Source organism: Pseudophryne corroboree, chromosome 1 (assembly GCF_028390025.1).
Source record: "Pseudophryne corroboree isolate aPseCor3 chromosome 1, aPseCor3.hap2, whole genome shotgun sequence".
Classification (NCBI taxonomy): domain Eukaryota; kingdom Metazoa; phylum Chordata; class Amphibia; order Anura; family Myobatrachidae; genus Pseudophryne; species Pseudophryne corroboree.
Window position 1 is genome coordinate 547,488,263 of NC_086444.1, and position 23,644 is coordinate 547,511,906.

The following is a 23,644-nucleotide window of genomic DNA, read 5'->3' on the forward strand; positions in this document are numbered from 1 at the left end:
TAATACATTTGCAAAAATCTCCAAAAAACATTTTTCACATTGTCATTATGGGGTATTGTGTGTAGAATTTTGAGGGAAAAATTAATTTATTCCATTTTGGAATAAGACTGTAACGTAACAAAATGTGGAAAAGGTGAAGCGCTGTGAATACTTTCCGATTGCACCGTATTTGTATTGTAGCAACAAAATGTGAATTAAGGTCTTTTTTTTTTTTTTATTACTGCAGGTAGTTTTCAGAGTTCTGCCATTGAAATGAAAAGATGGCAGCTCTTTGCCCTCCACCTTCTCCAGCTGTGGCCAAAACTCTGATCAGTATCGATGGCTACTCGCCACTTCTTGCTGCTACATTTGCTTATTGGGACAACATACTAGGCCCCCGAGTGAGGCATATCTGGGCCCCAAAGACTGATGAAGTGATCCTCAGTGATGGAGAGGTTACGTTCTTGGCAAATCACACTCTGAATGGCGAGATTTTGAGAAATGCAGAGAGCGGGGCCATTGATGTCAAATTCTTTGTGCTCGCAGAAAAAGGAGTGATAATTGTGTCCCTTATATTTGATGGGAATTGGAATGGTGATCGGAGCACTTACGGCCTCTCTATAATCTTACCACAAAGTGAGCTGTGTTTCTACTTGCCTCTACACAGGGTCTGCGTGGCTCGTCTGTCACATATCATCAGAAAAGGACGAATATGGATGCACAAAGTACGAGGCAGTTCTAGTTATATTGAAATACATTTAAACATGTGTTGTTATATTTTATACAGAGGGCTTGAATTGTATAGATTACTGTAAAATACAAAAACCTCATTTACAAGAGAAATGTCAGAAAGTTCACACGCAGTGATTATAATACACTGTTCTGTTCAATAGTATTTCTCTGACGTCCTAGTGGATGCTGGGACTCCGTAAGGACCATGGGGAATAGCGGATCCGCAGGAGACAGGGCACAAGAATAAAAGCTTTAGGATCAGGTGGTATGCACTGGCTCCTCCCCCAATGACCCTCCTCCAAGCCTCAGTTAGATTTTTGTGCCCGAACGAGAAGGGTGCAGGCTAGGTGGCTCTCCTGAGCTGCTTAGAATAAAAGTTTAATTTAGGTTTTTATTTTCAGTGAGTCCTGCTGGCAACAGGCTCACTGCATCGTGGGACTAAGGGGAGAAGAAGCGAACTCACCTGCGTGCAGAGTGGATTGGGCTTCTTAGGCTACTGGACATTAGCTCCAGAGGGACGATCACAGGTACAGCCTGGATGGGTCACCGGAGCCGCGCCGCCGTCCCCCTTACAGAGCCAGAAGAGACGAAGAGGTCCGGTGAAATCGGCGGCAGAAGACAATCCTGTCTTCAGACTAAGGTAGCGCACAGCACCGCAGCTGTGCGCCATTGCTCTCAGCACACTTCACACTCCGGTCACTGAGGGTGCAGGGCGCTGGGGGGGGGAGCGCCCTGAGACGCAATATAAATGATAATACCTTAGGTGGCAAAAGAATACATCACATATAGCTCCTGGGCTATATGGATGTATTTTAACCCCTGCCATTTTTACACAAAAGAGCGGGAGATAAGGACGTCGTGAAGGGGCGGAGCCTACCTCCTCAGCACACAAGCGCCATTTTCCCTCACAGTTCCGCTGGAAGGACGGCTCCCTGACTCTCCCCTGCAGTCCTTCTTCAGAATCAGGGTAAAAAAAGAGAGGGGGGGCACTATTGGCAGCAAATGACAATATAAACAGCAGCTATAAGGGAATAACACTTATATAAGGTTATCCCTGTATATATATATATATATAGCGCTGGGTGTGTGCTGGCAGACTCTCCCTCTGTCTCTCCAAAGGGCTCGTGGGGTCCTGTCCTCTATCAGAGCATTCCCGGTGTGTGTGCTGTGTGTCGGTACGTGTGTGTCGACATGTATGAGTAGGAAAATGATGTGGAGGCGGAGCAATTGCCTGCGTTAGTGATGTCACCCCCTAGGGAGTCGACACCTGACTGGATGATCGTATTTAAACAATTAAGTGATAATGTCAGCACTTTGCAAAAAACTGTTGACGACATGAGACAGCCGGCAAATCAATTAGTGCCTGTCCAGGCGTCTCAGACACCGTCAGGGGCCCTAAAACGCCCGTTACCTCAGTGGGTCGACACAGACCCAGACACAGATACTGAGTCTAGTGTCGACGGTGATGAGTCGAACGTAATGTCCAGTAGGGCCACACGTTACATGATCACGGCAATGAAGGAGGCGTTGCACATTTCTGACACTACAAATACCACTAAGAAGGGTATTATGTGGGGGGTGAAAAAACTACCAATAGTTTTTCCTGAGTCAGATGAATTGAATGAGGTGTGTGATAAAGCGTGGGTTTCTCCCGACAAAAAACTGCTAATTTCTAATAAATTATTGGCACTATATCCTTTCCCATCAGAGGTTAGGACACGTTGGGAAACACCCCCTAGGGTAGATAAGGCGCTCACACGTTTATCTAAACAAGTAGCGTTACCGTCTCCTGATACGGCCACCCTCAAAGAACCAGCTGATAGAAGGCTGGAAAATATCCTAAAAAGTATATACACACATACTGGTGTTATACTGCGACCAGCAATCGCTTCAGCCTGGATGTGCAGTGCTGGAGTCGCGTGGTCGGATTCCCTGACTGAAAATATTGATACCCTGGATAGGGACAATATATTGTTAACTATAGAGCATTTGAAGGATGCATTACTATATATGCGTGATGCACAGAGGGATATTTGCACCCTGGCATCAAGAGTAAGTGCTATGTCCATCTCTGCCAGAAGAACGTTATGGACGCGTCAGTGGTCAGGGGATGCGGATTCCAAACGACATATGGAAGTATTGCCGTATAAAGGGGAGGAGTTATTTGGGGCTGGTCTTTCGGACCTGGTGGCCACGGCAACGGCTGGAAAGTCCACCTTCTTACCCCAGGTCACTTCACATCAGCAGAAAAAGACACCGTCTTTTCAAACTCAGTCCTTTCGTTCCCATAAATACAAGCGAGCAAAAGGCCACTCTTTTCTGCCCCGGGGCAGAGGAAGGGGAAAAAGACTGCACCATGCAGCCGCTTCCCAGGAGCAGAAGCCTTCCCCTGCTTCTGCCAAGTCTTCAGCATGACGCTGGGGCTTTACAAGCAGACTCAGACTTGGTGGGGGCCCGTCTCAAGAATTTCAACGCGCAGTGGGCTCACTCGCAAGTGGATCCCTGGATTCTACAGGTAGTATCGCAGGGGTACAAACTGGAATTTGAGGCGTTTCCCCCTCGCCGGTTCCTGAAGTCTGCTCTGCCAAAGTCTCCCTCCGACAGGGAGGCAGTTCTGGAAGCCATTCACAAGCTGTATTCCCAGCAGGTGATAATCAAGGTACCCCTCCTACAACAGGGAAAGGGGTATTATTCCACGCTGTTTGTGGTACCGAAGCCGGACGGCTCGGTGAGACCAATTTTAAATCTGAAATCCTTGAACACTTACATAAAAAGGTTCAAATTCAAGATGGAGTCACTCAGAGCGGTGATAGCGAACCTGGAAGAAGGGGACTATATGGTGTCTCTGGACATCAAAGATGCTTATCTCCACGTCCCAATCTACCCTTCTCACCAAGGGTATCTCAGGTTTGTAGTACAAGACTGTCATTATCAGTTTCAGACGCTGACGTTTGGGTTGTCCACGGCACCTCGGGTCTTTACCAAGGTAATGGCCGAAATGATGATTCTTCTTCGAAGAAAAGGCATCTTAATTATCCCTTACTTGGACGATCTCCTGATAAGGGCAAGGTCCAGGGAACAGTTAGAAGTCGGAGTAGCACTATCTCAGGTAGTGTTACGTCAGCACGGGTGGATACTAAATATTCCAAAATCGCAGCTGATTCCAACGACACGTCTTCTGTTCCTAGGAATGATTCTGGACACAGTCCAGAAGAAGGTGTTTCTCCCGAAGGAGAAGGCCAAGGAGTTATCCGAGCTAGTCAGAAACCTCCTAAAACCAGGCCAGGTGTCAGTGCATCAGTGCACGAGGGTCCTGGGAAAAATGGTGGCTTCTTACGAAGCAATTCCATTCGGAAGATTCCATGCAAGAACGTTTCAGTGGGATCTACTGGACAAATGGTCCGGATCGCATCTTCAGATGCATCAGCGGATAACCCTGTCACCAAGGACAAGGGTGTCCCTCCTGTGGTGGTTGCAGAGTGCTCATCTTCTAGAGGGCCGCAGATTCGGCATTCAGGATTGGATCCTGGTGACCACGGATGCAAGCCTGAGAGGCTGGGGAGCAGTCACACAGGGAAGAAACTTCCAGGGCTTGTGGTCAAGCATGGAAACATCTCTTCATATAAACATTCTGGAACTACGGGCCATTTACAATGCCCTAAGTCAAGCGAAACCCCTGCTTCAGGGTCAGGCGGTATTGATCCAATCGGACAACATCACGTCAGTCGCCCACGTAAACAGACAGGGCGGCACGAGAAGCAGGGGGGCAATGGCAGAAGCTGCAAGGATTCTTCGCTGGGCGGAAAATCATGTGATAGCACTGTCAGCAGTGTTCATTCCGGGAGTGGACAACTGGGAAGCAGACTTCCTCAGCAGACACGACCTTCACCCGGGGGAGTGGGGACTTCATCCAGAAGTCTTCCACATGATTGTGAACCGTTGGGAAAAACCAAAGGTGGACATGATGGCGTCCCGTCTAAACAAAAAACTAGACAGATATTGCGCCAGGTCAAGGGACCCTCAGGCAATAGCGGTGGACGCTCTGGTAACACCGTGGGTGTACCAGTCAGTGTATGTGTTCCCTCCTCTGCCTCTCATACCAAAAGTACTGAGAATCATAAGAAGGAGAGGAGTAAGAACTATACTCGTGGTTCCGGATTGGCCGAGAAGGACTTGGTATCCGGAACTTCAGGAGATGCTCACGGACGAACCATGGCCTCTACCTCTAAGAAAGGACCTGCTCCAGCAGGGGCCTTGTCTGTTCCAAGACTTACCGCGGCTGCGTTTGACGGCATGGCGGTTGAACGCCGGATCCTGAAGGAAAAAGGCATTCCAGATGAAGTCATCCCTACCCTGGTCAAGGCCAGGAAGGATGTAACCGCAAAACATTATCACCGCATTTGGCGAAAATATGTTGCGTGGTGTGAGGCCAGGAAGGCCCCTACAGAGGAATTTCAACTGGGTCGTTTCCTCCATTTCCTGCAAACAGGACTGTCTATGGGCCTAAAATTAGGGTCCATTAAGGTTCAAATTTCGGCCCTGTCGATTTTCTTCCAAAAAGAACTGGCTTCAGTACCTGAAGTTCAGACATTTGTAAAAGGGGTACTGCATATACAGCCTCCTTTTGTGCCCCCAGTGGCACCTTGGGATCTCAATGTTGTGTTGAGTTTCCTAAAGTCACATTGGTTTGAACCACTCACCACTGTGGACTTAAAATATCTCACATGGAAGGTGACGATGCTGTTAGCCCTGGCTTCAGCCAGGCGTGTGTCAGAATTGGCGGCTTTATCGTATAAAAGCCCTTACTTAATATTTCATTCTGACAGGGCAGAATTGAGGACTCGTCCTCAATTTCTACCTAAGGTGGTTTCTGCATTTCACATGAACCAACCTATTGTGGTACCTGCGGCTACTAAGGACTTGGAGGACTCCAAGTTGCTTGACGTGGTCAGGGCCCTGAAAATTTATGTTTCCAGGACGGCTGGAGTCAGAAAATCTGACTCGCTGTTTATCCTATATGCACCCAACAAATTGGGTGCTCCTGCTTCTAAGCAGACGATTGCTCGTTGGATTTGTAGTACAATTCAGCTTGCACATTCGGTGGCAGGCCTGCCACAGCCAAAATCGGTAAAAGCCCATTCCACAAGGAAAGTGGGTTCATCTTGGGCGGCTGCCCGAGGGGTCTCGGCTTTACAACTTTGCCGAGCAGCTACTTGGTCAGGGGCAAACACGTTTGCTAAATTCTACAAATTTGATACCCTGGCTGAGGAGGACCTGGAGTTCTCTCATTCGGTGCTGCAGAGTCATCCGCACTCTCCCGCCCGTTTGGGAGCTTTGGTATAATCCCCATGGTCCTTACGGAGTCCCAGCATCCACTAGGACGTCAGAGAAAATAAGATTTTACTTACCGATAAATCTATTTCTCGTAGTCCGTAGTGGATGCTGGGCGCCCATCCCAAGTGCGGATTGTCTGCAATACTTGTATATAGTTATTGTTACAAAACTTCGGGTTATTATTGTTGGGAGCCATCTTTTCAGAGGCTCTTTTTCGTTCTATCATACTGTTAACTGGGTTCAGATCACGAGTTGTACGGTGTGATTGGTGTGGCTGGTATGAGTCTTACCCGGGATTCAATATCCTTCCTTATTATGTACGCTCGTCCGGGCACAGTATCCTAACTGAGGCTTGGAGGAGGGTCATAGGGGGAGGAGCCAGTGCACACCACCTGATCCTAAAGCTTTTATTCTTGTGCCCTGTCTCCTGCGGAGCCGCTATTCCCCATGGTCCTTACGGAGTCCCAGCATCCACTACGGACTACGAGAAATAGATTTATCGGTAAGTAAAATCTTATTTTTATGTTTGTCATATCTGATTCATGTCAGTTATATTTCATAGTGCATCTGGTTGCTGAAGGACACTGTCAATTACACTATTCTTTGTAGCGAATACCCCTTTCAGACTGACAAAAATTTCCCGGGTTATAGCACATGAACGCGCATCAACCCGGGAAATTGCTCACTGTGAAAGGGTACAGGAACTATGGGGGTAATTCTGAGTTGATCGCAGCAGGATTTTTGTTAGCAGTTGGGCAAAACCATGTGCACTGCAGGGGAGGCAGATATAACATGTGCAGAGAGCGTTAGATTTGGGTGGGTTATTTTGTTTCTGTGCAGGGTAAATACTGGCTGCTTTATTTTTACACTGCAATTTAGATTGCAGATTGAACACACCACACCCAAATGTAATTCTCTCTGCACATGTTATATCTGCCTCCCCTGCAGTGCACATGGTTTTGCCCAACTGCTAACAAAAATCCTGCTGCGATCAACTCAGAATTACCCCCTACATCCTGGGACAAGCGTCCCTGGATTTCATCCCAGGTCTCGTCCAGGGTTGAATCCGGGACCGTCCTGGGATGCAGTGTAGTGTGAATGGGCCCTACCCGGTATTCAGTACCCGGGACTGCTAAAAGGCCTCTCATTGGAGCTTCCCCAGGCTCAGAAAAGATGATGTCATCATCCAGAACCCGGGGAAGCGTCCAGGAAGCGGAGGAGACAGTCATGGCGACCTGGACAGATCAGGAGGTGAGAGAGCTGCTCAGCATAAGGGGTGAGGAGGAGATTAAAAAAACAGATCACAGGCACAGTGAAGGATGCAGTCATTTATAAAAATATTGCAAAGCTGCTTGAAGCAAGAGGCATTATATGTACACAACAGCAAGTTGTAAATAAGATAAAGACTCTAAAGAAGCAGTTCTTGAAGGTGCATGACAACAACCGTAAAGAGAGTGGGGCTGGCCAGAAAAATGTCCATTTCTAATGACATACATATGCATTTGCAGGGATTTTATGGGATCAGTGTGAATGGGGCTGTCCCGGGTCAATCCCAGGTCTGATGCAGTAAGATGCGTCCCGGGTGTGACCCGGCTCTGTAAGTCTGAAAGGGGTATTATCAGACCATCCAACATGACCCGCCCCACTAGGTACAAAATGCTCTGTTTCTGGACTTCCCTCTTAATTTATTATTGCCATCACCTGTGAAGAAACGGCTTTCTTATTATTTAACTAGTTCAACACAAGTGATGGAAAGCATAAATTAAGAGGGAAGTCCAAAAACAGAGCATTTTGTACCTAGTGGGGCAGGTCATGTTGGAGGGTCTGTATTATTAGTCCATTCTGTACTGTATGTTAGTTGTGTACCAAGAGCATGGATGGTCAAAAAACATTCTCTGGTGATCAGTGGACCCTGATTTTGTCTTGTAAGTGTAGTGCTGGCTGTATATAGTACAGTAGAAGTATTCACACAAGCCCTATTCTACTAATAACTGGTTATCCTATCATTGGTTGGGGATCTGCAGTGCTTTACACTGCCTGTCCTCCTCCTACTTTTCTGTCCCTACAGTATTTTGGAATTGGCAGTCAGCCTATGGGGAAGTAGAGAGTTAAAACCTCTGGTTTTTGTTTTAAGATGTTTATCTGAGATGTTTCTACCTTCTAGACCTTTTAGTAAAACAAACTTTACATGTGATAAGTTTAAGAAAGGTTTGTTAGTCATATGAAAATTCACCTTCTCATGCCTTTATTAAGATATGCTTCCATTCATTCATTAATGATTGGTGATTTAATGCATTAGGTCACTATCTCAGTGGGAAAACTTGATAAGATTGGACCCAGACACCACAATCCTACTTACTTTTTGTGGGGGAGCAGACACCATCTAGTCCAAGCCCTTCACCCCGAGTCCTATGCCCATAGCTTATATTACCTCTGCGCTAGTCAGTCTTCTGTTTCCTTAAGTTGTTGATTATTGCCCCCTCCCTCTGTTTTTTCCCGAGCCATGTTGCCTTTGTTATAAATGGTACAGAAGATTGAGTATGAGATAACTAAGTCACAAGCTATTATTGAATAGAGAATATGTAAAAAAAAAAAAACCAACAGCTTGCCACCACATAAAGAAGGCGATGTATGAAGAGTTAGTAAGTGTCAATTGCCCTATAACCAGTGCTATTTGACACTTGAATCAGACATCCACATGTATGAAAGTAAGTAACATAGAGAAAATCACTTTTCCCTACAGCAGGCATTCCCAGCTTCGATCTTCAAGACACACTAACAGTGCAGGTTTTAGTGATATCCAGGCTTCAGCACAGATGGTTAAATCAAGAGAACTGAGGTACTAATGAAGTCACCTGTGCTCAAGCATGAATATCACTAAAACCTAGACTGTTAGTGTACCTCGAGGAACAAGGTTTGGAATGCCTGCTCTACAGAATCTGCAAACATTTAAAGATTTAGCCTTCTGTATACGAATGTATGGCGCTGGAAATCATGCATATGTTACTCAAAAAAACAATAAGCGCACTCCAAAAAACAATAAGCTCACTCTTGTGGCCTATAATTTTTTTCAGATATTGGCAAGCTTACCTACCTGTGTTCTATCCTGTGTCGGTCTTCATGGCAGTCCATCTGCCCATGAGATCTCACAATGTTTGTAAGATCTTGCGCATGCCTGTTGGTATTACATCTCAGCAATATTGCTTTCAGTTTTGCCTCAGCATGTTGCTTTTGAGAAGTTATATACAGTAGAAGTAAAAAAAACAAAGTACTGCTTATATAGGTCTTGGGGAATTACAGTCCCAACCATGGTTTATGTTTATTATTTATTTATTTATTTATTTCAAAGATGGTGGGACACTGGACAATGAGATTGCAGGTTGGGTTGGAGTGTGACACTTAAACTACTGTAACTTTAATTGTAAACTCCTTCCCCCTGCAACTTCGTGAAGCTAGTGTTCTTTTGGTACTTGTGGAGATAGGGCATGTTTTGGGAGGCTGCTACTATGGCTGTGTCTTTCACTTGTGCCTGATGTAATGTTACATTACTGTGTGGACTCTGGGCAATGTGTGCAGATGGTCAAGTAGGCCCTAGTGTTACGCAGGTGTCTGTGGCCCTTGTGGAGCCAGAATGGTTCGACCAGTTTCTGACTTGGTTAAGCTTGTAGTGCTTCAACGGGAAGATCAGGCTAGGACAGCTGCTGCGCATGCTCCCTTGATATGTGGTTCCAAGTCGCTGGCTTCTGGCAGGACGATTTCCCAGTGAGTATCTGATTCACCTTGGCTCTGTACCATGGAGCGTATGGCGTCAGGGTTTCCTCTTATTTGTAATTATGTTTTGAGGCTTCTTAGCTGCCTATGGCGCATAAGCGGCTTCCTCCTTCCATGGTGAGGGTCTAGAGTCTTCCTCTTGTAATGGCGTGGAAGACCTCATTGTGACTGTGCACCAATCTCTCAACTGCTTAGAGGTAGATTTCAAGGCAGAGACTATGGGTCCTTTCATGCATCAGTGCAAGGAGGTTGTTACTTTCCTGTTTTCTTCTGATCTGTCCAATCTCATCGAGGAAGTCTGGGAGGTGCCGGATAAGATATTCCTGATCATCTCCTCCAAGGTCCATCTGATCACTCCAAATTGATTCATTGTGACCATGGAAGCAAGTCTCCTTGGATGGAGTACTGTGGCTCCAGGGCCTTTTTTGTCCACTGAGACGGCTCTACCCTTCAATGTGCTCGAGCTCCGAGCCATCTTTCTGGCTCTCTTGAAAGCTCAGTCAGTCCTGGCCGGCCTGTTCGTATTCAGTCGGACATCGCCATGGTGATGACATATGTAAATCATCAAAGAGGCACAAAGATTGTGCAGCGATGGCAGAGGCAGCCCAAAATATTTTCTGGGAGGAGACTTATGTTCCAGCGTTATCTCCGGTGTTCCCGGGTGTGGAAAATTGGGAAGCAGACTTCCTCAGCAGTTTTTCAACAGATAGTTCAGAAGTAGGGCCTTCCGCAAGTGCATCTCATGGTCTCTCAACACAACTTCAAGATTCCACAGTTTTGTGCTGGAACCCATTGGCTTTCTCATTAGATGCCATGATGGTTCCGTGTGAATTTTATCTAGCGTACCTCTTTCCTCTGACACCGATGTTGCCTCAGGAACTCAAGCGCATCAAACATCAACGGGTGACTCTAATCCTAGTGGCTTTGGACTAGAATGCAGGTCGTGGTACATCGACATTCTCAAAATGTCGGCAGGTTCAGGGTGGCGTCTTCCACTTCGTCCTGACCTGCTACAACAAGGTTTGTTTCAACACAAGGACATTCCTTGGTTGGCTTTAATGGCCTGGTTTTTGAAACCAAGCTTTTTAAAGCTAAAGGGTTTTTCCCTCAGTGGTTTGTTCAATGCTGCGAGCCCGGAAGGTTTGAAAGCTGGTTTAAAATATTCCTTGAAATTAGATTTCTGCCCTGTCTGTTTTCAGCACGGATGGAGACGCTCTCCTATTCGGGAGGGCACGCCTGCGATGGAGCCGCCTCAGACGAGCGCGACTCCATCTGTAGGTCTGAACCTTTTTACAGGGTGTACTGTTTATTCAACCACCGTTTGTACACTGGTAGCTCAATGGGGTCTTAATTTGGTCGTATCTGCTTTCAAACGGGCTTCTTTAAGCCTTTAGATTCTGCAAATCTACAGTTTGTTACTTGGAAGTTGGTCATCCTAATTGTTATCGCCTCTGCACGGCATGTTTCCAAGTTAGGGGCTTTGTCTTGCAAGCCTTCTTTTCTGATCTTCCATGATGATAGAGCGGTTCTCTGTACAGTTCCTGCATTCCAGCTGAAGGTTTTTTTTGGGCTTTCCACTTAAACCAAGACATTTTAGTTTTTCCAGTGTTTTATCCTTCAACTACATCCAGAGACTGAGATAATCTGACTCTACTGCACTTAGTTCAAGGTCTGCAGGTTTACTTGGACAAGACTTCTTTTGTCTGTTGCACTGATTCTTTGCTTGTTCTTTTCAACGCATATAAACTCGGTTGGCCGTCTATCTAGTAGACCATTGGTGGTCATTCCGAGTTGATCGCTGGCTGCCGTTGTTCGCAGCGATCAGGCAAAAAAATCTGCATTTCTGCGCATGCGTACGGGCCGCAGTGCGCACGCACGACGTACTTTCACATAACAATATGCAGTTTTACACAAGGGCGAGTGACTCTTTTCTGTCGCTCTGTTGATCGGTGAGTGATTGACAGGAATGGGGCGTTTCTGGGTGGTAACTGAGCGTTTTCCGGGAGTGTGCTAAAAAACGCAGGCGTGTCAGGTAAAAACGCAGGCGTGCCTGGAGAAACGGGGGAGTGGCTGGCCGAACGCAGGGCGTGTTTGTGACGTTAAAACAGGAATTAAACAGACTGACGTGATCGCTAGGAAGGAGTAGGTCTGCAACTACTCTGAAACTGCTTGAAAATAAAATAACCCTGTTCTGCGATCCTTTCGTTCGCACTTCTAAGCTAAGATACACTCCCAGAGGGCAGCGGCTTAGCGTTTGTACTGCTGCTAAAAGCAGCTAGCGAGCGATCAACTTGGAATGAGGGCCAGTGTGCGTTGGATCCAGTTATCACTTGAGCTTATGCTGGATGACCGGCACTAAGCCGGATGTCAGCGCATTTCACTATGGGGGTGGTGACTTCCTGGGTGCGCAACATGGGGCTTCAGCAGGACAGGTCTGTCGTGCAGCTACCTGATCCTCTGTCCACACGTTTACTAATTTTTACCATTTTCATGTTTTTGCCTCTGGTGACACATACTGTGGGGGTACAATTCTCCGATCATGCAGCCTGAGCGTTCCCTCCCTTGGGGGCGGCTGGTGAACGTTCCATGGTTCAGTGTCCCATCAGCCTTGAGGAAAGAGAAAATAGGATTTTTGGTCACTTACAGATTAATCCTTTTCTCTGAAGTAGGGTGTGAGACACTGCTCTCCCTCACGTCGTGCAATGTTTTGGTCCTTGACAGTCTATTCCCTATTGTTTTGTTACATTGTTTTAACAGTTTCACTAGGTTACTGCTACTCCTTTTTGGACTATTTAAAAAAGTACTGGCTTGATGTGGTTGCAGGGGGCAGGAGCTTACAATTAAAGTTACAGTAGTTTAAATGTCACACTCCCAACCCAACCTGCAATCCCACAGTCCAGTGTCCCACAGCCTGCTTCACAGAAAAAGATTTAACCGTAAGTGACCAAAAATTGCAATACTAGTCTTTAATTTATGTCCTTGCACTGCAATGGCCCAGTGCAATAAATATTGCCTTACAAGTCCAGAAAAGGAGATTAGGTAGTGAGAACTTACTGGATGTAATGAAGTCCAAGTTCGGTGGCCGTTTGGAATGCTGGCCGAACTTGGACGTCATTTTACAGAGGGCAATCATGTAAAAGGCTAAGCGATGCCTTGTACATGATTGCCCTTTTAAAAAAAATGTCTGACTTCGGCCGGAATCCCACACGGCCACCGAACTCTGACTTCATTACATCCCGGCCCGTATATGAGGAATTGCACCGTGCAGTTTCTATCTAGTAGCAAACCAGGCATACATATAGAGGACATACTCATTGGTGACTATTTAATGATTCTGGGTGCACCTCCTATATGAATTGGCGCACGTCGGAGCAATTCAATTGTCTCTCTTTACTTGCACCTAAGAGCATCGTGGTTTAGCCGCGCTAAGCAGTTAACTCATCTATAGAAGTGGTTAGAGCACCCAAATAATGGACTTTGCATACCTTTCTTCTCACACCTCAGGAGACTAAGAATTAATGTCATCTGCCGAACTCCCCTCTCCCTCTTCTCCCGCGGCTATGGGCGCCCGTACAGAATCGATCCGTCAGGCGCACATTTGTATAGACACCCAGCAAGGGGAGCACAGTACAATTGCAAACTACAGTATATTTTTTTTTATATTCATGCATATAGTTTGGGAGCAACATAATTATGATTTACATTACATCCAATGTATGCAGGTCACAATTTTTGCCTGGCTCTGAAAATTTGGTCTGGCGACTAGATTATTTATTTTTCTTCAGTTTTTGCCTTTAACTTGCATTGCCTAAGTATGCTGTAGTGTATTGTAACAAAGTGTATGTACCAGATCTTTTCGATAATGCTATATAGTGTATGTTGCAAGCAAAAATTTTATTTTTATATTCTTTTTCCAGTAAAATCCAATGTTTAACAGTTACCAGGTGGGTGTGTACAGTCCTGAATTGTTGTGTCAGAAGATTCTCTTTTTATTAATGCAAACACCCCCTCTAATATGGCGGTAACTGCAAGAGACTATTCTGAATGTTTCTGTTTACTATGCATACAATCCCCCCCCACCTCCCTCTTATGCTCCAGATGTTGCATCTCATTTATATTCCATTCTCTGGTTGTAACATGCTGTTAAATTGCCCTTTCTGATCCTTCCCCTCTATTTTTGAACAGGGCCAGAGCATCATTTCCATGTTGACTGGAGAAGTTATCCCTATAATGGAGCTGCTGTCATCTATGAAGTCACATGGCGTTCCTGAAGAAATAGATGTAAGCCTTTAAATCAGCCTTTTTCTCCAAATCTGTCTGTCAGTATAGCATTTAATGTATTCTGGTGTCACCTCTCACATCTCTCATTTCTTAGGAAGTGCTGTGTAGCTCTCTGCTGCCCTCTGCTTTGTCTGCTGTGATACAGTAGATGCAATAACAATCCCTTGCATACTGTGAATATATAGAAATATTTATAATAGAATTACTTTCTTGCAGATTCTAGGTTTCCAAATACTGCATGGCATGTGAAATGACAGCACAATAACTGCATTCACTACAGCATGTGGGCAGTGAGACTGCTAGTAGTATCAGTGACGTTTTGCTGTATAGTCTATTACGCCTAGTCTTTATGCAGCCTTGTACATGCTATTGTATATTCAGTCTCTCCACCATTCTGGTCTTCTTTTATATCTATGGAGAAGTGACAGTAGGTTGTGCGCTGCTTGTACAGGGAAAATCGAACATGTACCTTCATATGCTTTCAGAAGAGAAACTAAAATGAGACTAGAAAATCCCAATGGGAACAAGCTATACCAGTATACACAAGCTCCCAAAAAAGGGGGGAAAGGTGTGTAATTCATATAGGGCCTAATTCAGGTTGGATGTGCGATCCAACCGTAAATTATTTTCTGCGGGGGAGGGGCTATCGCCTCTGCCTGTCAATCAGACAGAGGGGGGGAACGATAATGCTCCATTTCCAGGGAGGAGACGGAGCATTGCGGGGAGGGTGCGGAGCGAACGGGGGGCGGAGGCGGCAAAACGGGGGCGTGATCACGGCACCTGCGTGGCATCACACACAGACTCCGCGATAGGGATGATGACAGCGGGCCTTCTGCAGACGCAGCTAAGCTGCGCCGGCAGGAGGCTACCCCAGTTTCTGCTAACAAGCAGAAATTGCAATGCGTTCGCAATTTCTGCTTGTTGAACTGGGGGTGACGCCAGTCAGCATGCTGGGCAGCCTTGCCCAGTGATGGGCGACCCCCAGCATGCAATTCTTACTGAAATATGCCTTAGTGATGTTCTACACAGAGACATGATCACTGAGTGAATATTCCTATAGTCACTGTGAGCAGGGTTACAGGATAGAGAAACTCTTCTCATTTTTAAACTTTTTTTCCTGTTTGTAGTCCAAATTTATGGCAAAATCCTTTCTCTGACGTCCTAGTGGATGCTGGGTACTCCGTAAGGACCATGGGGAATAGACGGGCTCCGCAGGAGACTGGGCACTCTTAAAAGAAAAATGAGGTACTATATCTGGTATGCACTGGCTCCTCCCTCTATGCCCCTCCTCCAGACCTCAGTTAGAATCTGTGCCCGGCCAGAGCTGGATGCACTCTAGGGGCTCTCCTGAGCTTCCTAGAAAGAAAGTATTTGTTAGGTTTTTTATTTTCAGTGAGATCTGCTGGCAACAGACTCACTGCTACGTGGGACTTAGGGGAGAGAAGCAAACCTACCTGCTTGCAGCTAGCTTGTGCTTCTAGGCTACTGGACACCATTAGCTCCAGAGGGATCGAACACAGGGCCCGACCTCGATCGTCCGTTCCCGGAACCGCGCCGCCGTCCCCCTTGCAGAGCCAGAAGACGGAAGAAACCGGAGGAAATCGGCGGCTGAAGACTTCGGTCTTCAATAAAGTAGCGCACAGCACTGCAGCTGTGCGCCATTGCTCCCACAGCACACCACACGCTCCGGTCACTGGTGGGTGCAGGGCGCTGGGGGGGGGACGCCCTGGGCTGCAATTAATTTACCTTTTGGCAATAAAAAGCACATAATACAGTGTTTAACACTGTATATGTGCAGAAACCCCCGCCATTAACGTTATAAAAAGCGGGAGAAGCCCGCCGTTGAAGGGGCGGGGCTATCTCCCTCAGCACAGCCAGCGCCATTTTCTCTTCACAGCTCCGCTGGAAGGACGCTCCCCAGGCTCTCCCCTGCAGTATACACTACAGAAAGGGTAAAAAAGAGAGGGGGGGGCACATAAATTTAGGTGCAAATTGTGATATAAGCAGCTATAGGGGGAAAATTCACTTTGTGTATAGTGTATATCCCTCCGTTATATAGCGCTCTGGTGTGTGCTGGCATACTCTCTCTCTGTCTCCCCAAAGGACTTTGTGGGGTCCTGTCCTCAGTCAGAGCATTCCCTGTGTGTGTGTGCGGTGTGTCGGTACGGCTGTGTCGACATGTTTGATGAGGACGCTTACGTGGAGGCGGAGCAGGTGCCGATAAGTGTGATGTCGCCCCCTGGGGGGCCGACACCTGAGTGGATGGATATGTGGAAGGTATTAACCGACAGTGTCAACTCCTTGCATAAAAGGTTCGATGACGCAGCTTTGGGACAGCCGGCATCTCAGCCCGCGCCTGCCCAGGCATCTCAGAGGCCGTCAGGGGCTCAAAAACGCCCGCTACCTCAGATGGCAGACACAGATGTCGACACGGAGTCTGACTCCAGTGTCGACGAGGATGAGACAAATATACAATCCACTAGGGCCATCCGATGCATGATTACGGCAATGAAAAATGTGTTGCACATTTCTAACATTAACCCGGTTACCACAAAAAAGGGTATTATGTTTGGGGAGAAACAGCAGCCAGTGACTTTTCCCCCATCTGATGAGTTAAATGAATTGTGTGAAGAAGCGTGGGGTTCCCCAGATAAGAAACTAGTAATTTCTAAGCGGTTACTAATGGCGTACCCTTTCCCGCCAACGGATAGGTTACGCTGGGAGACATCCCCTAAGGTGGACAAGGCGCTCACACGCTTATCAAAAAAGGTGGCACTGCCTTCTCAGGATACGGCCGCCTTAAAGGAGCCTGCAGATAGAAAGCAGGAGGCTATCCTGAAGTCTGTGTATACACACTCAGGTACTATACTGAGACCTGCTATTGCTTCAGCATGGATGTGTAGTGCTGCAGCAGCGTGGTCTGATTCCCTGTCTGATAACATTGATTCCCTTGACAGGGACACTATATTGCTAACCATAGAGCATATTAAAGACGTAGTATTATATATGAGAGATGCACAGAGGGACATTTGCCGGCTGGCATCTAGAATTAATGCAATGTCCATTTCTGCCAGGAGAGTATTATGGACTCGGCAGTGGACAGGTGATGCTGATTCTAAAAGGCACATGGAAATTTTGCCTTATAAGGGTGAGGAATTGTTTGGGGACGGTCTTTCGGACCTCGTATCCACAGCAACGGCTGGGAAGTCGACTTTTTTACCTCAGGTTCCCTCACAGCCTAAGAAAGCACCGTATTATCAAGTACAGTCCTTTCGGCCTCAGAAAGGCAAGCGGGTTAGAGGCGCGTCCTTTCTGCCCAGAGGCAGGGGTAGAGGGAAAAAGCTGCACCATACAGCCAGTTCCCGAGAACAAAAATCCTCCCCTGCTTCCACTAAGTCCACCGTATGACGCTGGGGCTCCACATGTGGAGCCAGGTGCGGTGGGGGCCCGTCTCCGGAACTTCAGCGACCAGTGTGTTCGCTCACAGGTGGATCTCTGGGTTCTACAAGTGGTATCTCAGGGATACAAGCTGGAGTTCGAGACGTCTCCCCCTCGCCGTTACCTCAAATCAGCCTTGCCAGCTACTCCCCAGGACAGGGAGGTAGTACTGGCGGCAATTCACAAGCTGTACCTCCAGCAGGTGATAATCAAAGTTCCCCTCCTTCAACAGGGACGGGGTTACTATTACACAATGTTTGTGGTACCGAAACCAGACGGTTTGGTGAGACCCATTCTAAATTTGAAATCCTTGAACACTTATATAAGGAAGTTCAAGTTTAAAATGGAATCGCTCAGGGCGGTTATTGCAAGCCTGGAAGAGAGGGATTACATGGTATCACTGGACATCAAGGATGCTTACCTGCATGTCCCCATTTACCCACCTCACCAGGTGTACCTCCGTTTTGTGGTACAGGACTGCCATTACCAATTCCAGACGTTGCCGTTTGGTCTGTCCACGGCACCGAGGGTATTTACCAAAGTAATGGCCGAAATGATGATACTCCTTCGGAAGAAGGGAGTTATAATTATCCCGTACTTGGACGACCTCCTTATAAAGGCGAGGTCCAGGGAGCAGTTGTTGGTCGGAGTAGCACTATCTCAGGAAGTGCTACAACAGCACGGCTGGATTCTGAATATCCCAAAGTCGCAGCTGGTTCCTACGACGCGTCTGCTGTTCCTGGGTATGATTCTGGATACAGAACAGAAGAAGGTGTTTCTCCCGGAGGAGAAGGCCAAGGAGTTGTCATCTCTGGTCAGAGACCTCCTAAAACCAAAACAGGTGTCGGTGCATCACTGCACGCGAGTCCTGGGAAAGATGGTAGCTTCTTACGAGGCAATTCCATTCGGCAGGTTCCATGCAAGGATCTTTCAGTGGGATCTGTTAGACAAGTGGTCCGGATCGCATCTTCAGATGCATCGGCTGATTACCCTGTCCCCGAGGGCCAGGGTGTCTCTGCTGTGGTGGCTGCAGAGTGCTCATCTTCTCGAAGGCCGCAGATTCGGCATACAGGACTGGGTCCTGGTGACCACGGATGCAAGCCTCTGAGGTTGGGGGGCAGTCACTCAGGGAAGAAACTTCCAAGGACAATGGTCGAGTCTGGAGGCTTCCCTACACATAAATATTCTGGAACTAAGGGCCATTTACAATGCCCTAAGTCAGGCAAAACCCCTGCTTCAAAACTAGCCGGTGCTGATTCAGTCAGACAACATCACGGCGGTCGCCCATGTAAACCGACAGGGCGGCACAAGAAGCAGGATGGCGATGGCAGAAGACACAAGGATTCTCCGATGGGCGGAAAATCACGTGCTAACACTGTCAGCAGTGTTCATTCCGGGTGTGGAAAACTAGGAAGCAGACTTCCTCAGCAGGCACGACCTCCACCCGGGAGAGTGGGGACTTCATCCAGAAGTCTTCACGCAGATTGTAAATCATTGGGAAAGGCCACAGGTGGACATGATGGCGTCCCGCCTCAACAAAAAGCTAAAAAAGTATTGCGCCAGGTCAAGAGACCCTCAGGCGATAGCTGTGGACGCACTAGTGACACCGTGGGTGTACCAGTCTGTTTATGTGTTCCCTCCTCTTCCTCTCATACCCAAGGTACGGAGGATAGTAAGTAAGAAAGGAGTAAGAACTATACTCGTAGTTCCGGTTTGGCCAAGAAGAACTTGGTACCCAGAACTACAAGAAATGATCTCGGAGGACCCATGGCCTCTGTCTCTCAGACAGGACCTGTTACTGCAGGGGCCCTGTCTGTTCCAAGACTTACCGCGGCTGCGTTTGAAGGCTTGGCGGTTGAACGCCGGATCCTAACGGAAAAGTGCGTTCCAGATGAAGTGATTCCTACGCTGTTAAAGGCTAGGAAAGACGCTGCCTGAAGTTCAGACGTTAAGGGAGTGCTGCATATTCAGCCCCTTTTTTGTGCCTCCAGTGGCACCTTGGGATCTCAACGTAGGGTTGGATTTCCTAAAATCACATTGTTTTGAGCCACTTCAGACCGTGGAGTTGAAGTATCTCACGTGGAAAGTGGTCATGCTTTTGGCCTTGGCTTCGGCTAGGCGTGTGTCAGAATTGGCGGCTTTGTCATGTAAAAGCCCTTATCTGATCTTCCATATGGACAGGGCAGAATTGAGGACTCGTACCCAATTTCTCCCTAAGGTGGTATCGGCGTTTCATTTGAACCAACCTATTGTGGTGCCTGCGGCTACTCGGGACTTGGAGGATTCCAAGTTGCTGGACGTAGTCCGGGCCCTGAAAATCTATGTTTCCAGGACGGCTAGAGTCAGAAAAACTGACTCGCTGTTTATCCTGCATGCACCCAACAAGCTGGGTGCTCCTGCTTTTAAAAGCAGACTATTGCTCGCTGGATCTGTAGCACGATTCAACTTGCACATTCTGCGGCTGGACTGCCGCATCCTAAATCAGTCAAAGCCCATTCCACGAGGAAGGTGGGCTTTTCTTGGGCGGCTGCCCGAGGGGTCTCGGCTTTACAACTTGGCCGAGCTGCTACCTGGTCGGGGTCAAACACGTTTGCAAAATTCTACAAGTTTGATACCCTGGCTGAGGAGGACCTTGAGTTTGCTCATTCGGTGCTGCAGAGTCATCTGCACTCTCCCGCCCGTTTGGGAGCTTTGGTATAATCCCCATGGTCCTTACGGAGTACCCAGCATCCACTAGGACGTCAGAGAAAATAAGAATTTACTCACCGGTAATTCTATTTCTCATAGTCCGTAGTGGATGCTGGGAGCCCGTCCCAAGTGCGGACTTCTGCAATACTTGTATATAGTTATTGCTTAACTATAGGGTTATTGTTCTGAGCCATCTGTTGAATGAGGCTCAGCGATTGTTCATACTGTTAACTGGGTATAGTTATCACAAGTTGTACGGTGTGATTGGTGTGGCTGGTATGAGTCTTACCCTGGATTCCAAATCCTTTCCTAGTAATGTCAGCTCTTCCGGGCACAGTTTCCCTAACTGAGGTCTGGAGGAGGGGCATAGAGGGAGGAGCCAGTGCACACCAGATATAGTACCTAATCTTTCTTTTAAGAGTGCCCAGTCTCCTGCGGAGCCCGTCTATTCCCCATGGTCCTTACGGAGTACCCAGCATCCACTACGGACTACGAGAAATAGAATTACCGGTGAGTAAATTCTTATTTTAGGTGTGTGTCGCTGAACTAAAGAATCATTATTTTCAGTGTTTGTGTCTCTAATGTCCTATTACTTTGTTGAACCTATTTGAATAGACTTCTATGGAAAGTCAGATACCATGATGTTGTAATCTAGATGTGTCCATTGTGGCTTTCAGTACTTTTGACTGCATACATGGTTTTCTGGCCAATGAAATACTAATTACCAGAGCTATAACTAGAGTGGTGCAGCATGTACCAGCCCGTGGCAGGGGGCACTGTTATGCAGCACCTATCAATTATCTGTTTTGATTAGTCTCACTTGCAACTTCCTCCTCTCTGATCTCCTCCATCACCTCGCCGCCCCCACCTCCTCCTCACGTCTCTAAGCACCTTCAGTCACACACTCCTTTATTTAAGGCATGAATTTCAAAATACTCTAATACTTCTCATACAGGAGCAAATAGCTTTATGAGTAAGGAGTCTGGCTGTAATATTGAAGGTCATGGGTTTGAATCCTGTATATGATAGTATTTTGAAATGTGTGCATTAAATAAAGGAGGCTGTGACAGAAGGTCCTGTGTATGACTGCTAAGAAACGTGTGATTTAAAATAAAGAAAAATGTAACTAAATGGCAAAGAGCTCTCAAATGAAGTGCATAAATGTTATGAGACAATTGGTGTCCAAATCCATCTTCCATTTTAGTGTTTAAATATGTATTTAAATATTCATTATATTTAGTCAGCATTTAACCTTAGCAGTTTATGAGAGATTTCCTCTTTTGTTAATCCTCAAATTTATTTTCCAGATTGCTACTACTGTCCTTAATGACGATGACATTGGTGACAGCTGCCATGAAGGTTTCCTCAGCAAGTAATGTTACAAATACTTTTACACTCATTTACTTAGTTAAGGCTGTGCTCCTAAAATATTGTTATGAAATTGTAGTATAACAGCTTACCCTCATTTTTGTCTGCACTTTAAATGTAATTTTAATATTGTTTTGTTTTGGTCTGTTCTTGAATCCTTTTATACAGTTTGCATTATTTTTACTGTAACCAAGATCTGTTACGTGTTTTATATAGAGAGAATAAGGATCAATGTCTATTACCTATGCCTAACAAGCAGGACTTTGCCTTTGTGCTTCATCTATCTCTCTTTGCGATACTAATATTGAAAAATAGAATCCGATCAGTGACTGCATTATACTTGTGTATAGTTATCCATGCTATAGATTATGTCTACCCAGACATGAATGCAGTAGGTTTCATTTTAGTATATAGTTAGCACCACACTTTATATGATACAGAAGCTGCTTTGTGTCCTTTTTAATTTACACTAGGTTAAGCTTATGTTCTATTTCTTCAACAGTGCCATCAGCTCACACTTGCAGACGTGTGGCTGCTCTGTGGTGGTGGGTAGCAGCGCAGAGAAAGTCAATAAGGTAATACAAATCTTAAGATCACTTATTAGTTGATACAAGTGGACTTGGCCATGTAAAGGCAATACCATGTATTTTGGGTGCTGTTGATAAGAGTCTTGCCTTTGCCATTCTTCACTAGGTTTCTAGTTTTGAAATGTCAATCTGTATTCTGTAAATAGACCTGGAATGATAAATTGATGCTGCAGTTGGTTGGGGTAACACTGGAAGCACTTATTCTCCAGTCAAGTTTTAAAAATGTTTTTGCTGTGTATTTACATCACTGTTAAGAGATTCTGGGGTAAATGTATTACCCTCCATTATGGGGGAGAATCAGCATCAGCGCACGTTATGTGCAGTGATACTGCTTCTCCCCCATGTATTACAGCTGCGGTGCCGGCTCAGCGACGGGTGCGCTATGCACCCTTGTCCATATCGGTGTGGCTATCTAACAGATAGTAGGACGATATGATGGGGCTATGTATGCTGACCGTTCCGATGCCCGCAGATGCCCTATCTCCACAGCAGGGATAGAGCTGTGGCAGGCGTTGGCTCCGGACTGCGCAGTGGATCTCGTGTGAGTAGCGAAATCCCGCTCGTGCAGTACAGCCAGCCGGGCAGGGAGACACAGCCTGTGTGCTCGGGGGCATCACCGCAGGGGGAAGTCGGCAGACAAGATGTTTATACATCTTGTCAATGTCCCTTCCTGCTTCACCTTGGTAATGATACATGCTGCTATAATACATTTACCCCTCTGCTTCCCTCTGTTCTTTCTGCTACTTGTATCTTACCTCCTTTCTCCTACTTAAATCCTGACACTGTCTTGTCCACAAAGCCACACAAGTGGACAGGTCACAGCCTTCCACAAGATCATCACACTCTTCTCCTGAAACTGCAGTATCTGTGCTGCTCTGCATGCTCTGTTTTCATGTAATTTAATCCCTACCTTTAAAATAGGGTATGCATAGGCAAACAGGAGATAAACTCTCTACTCTAGTTACTGTAGATACAGAAAATAAAGGAATCCTCTGCCAGAGTGCTTGTCTCTCCTATACTACTAAATGGATAGCTCTGGTTGGCTGCCTCTGTGCCTTTTTGCAATGCTTGTATTTTTTTCTGCTTTGCTGAGACTTCATGTAAACTTTGTTCAGGAATAGTGGCCATGTTTTTGCCTTTCAAAAAGTTTGGTCTATTTGTTCAGGTGGTTGACTGATTATGTCCCCGCGCTCAGCCTCATGTGTTCCTGTCTTAATTGCCGGATTCATGCACCCTGAGCTTAAGGGGCCCTACACACTCGGCGATGCGCCGCCGAGGTGCCCGACGGCCGATACGGCCGACGAGCGACCCGGCGGCGGGGGGGGAGTGAAGTTTCTTCACTCCCCCCGTCACCCGGCTGCATTGAAGTGCAGGCAAATATGGACGAGATCGTCCATATTGGCCTGCATGCACAGCCGACGGGAGATCAGCGATGAACGAGCGCGGGGCCGCGCATCGTTCATCGC

General features: G+C 46.8%; 1 protein-coding gene across 3 annotated transcripts in view; it reads left to right on the top strand.

Moving 5' to 3' along the window:
- The window catches only part of C9orf72 (C9orf72-SMCR8 complex subunit), a 112,799-nt gene that overhangs the window by 18,283 nt on the left and 70,872 nt on the right, over positions 1-23,644 (top strand). For all 3 annotated transcript variants that reach the window (XM_063914092.1, XM_063914091.1, XM_063914090.1), the window contains exons 2-5: positions 227-704; positions 14,002-14,097; positions 21,531-21,595; positions 22,094-22,166. In XM_063914092.1, the coding sequence (XP_063770162.1) occupies positions 261-704; positions 14,002-14,097; positions 21,531-21,595; positions 22,094-22,166 (678 nt within the window). In that variant the 5' untranslated portion in view covers positions 227-260. The remainder of the gene's footprint in view (positions 1-226; positions 705-14,001; positions 14,098-21,530; positions 21,596-22,093; positions 22,167-23,644) is intronic.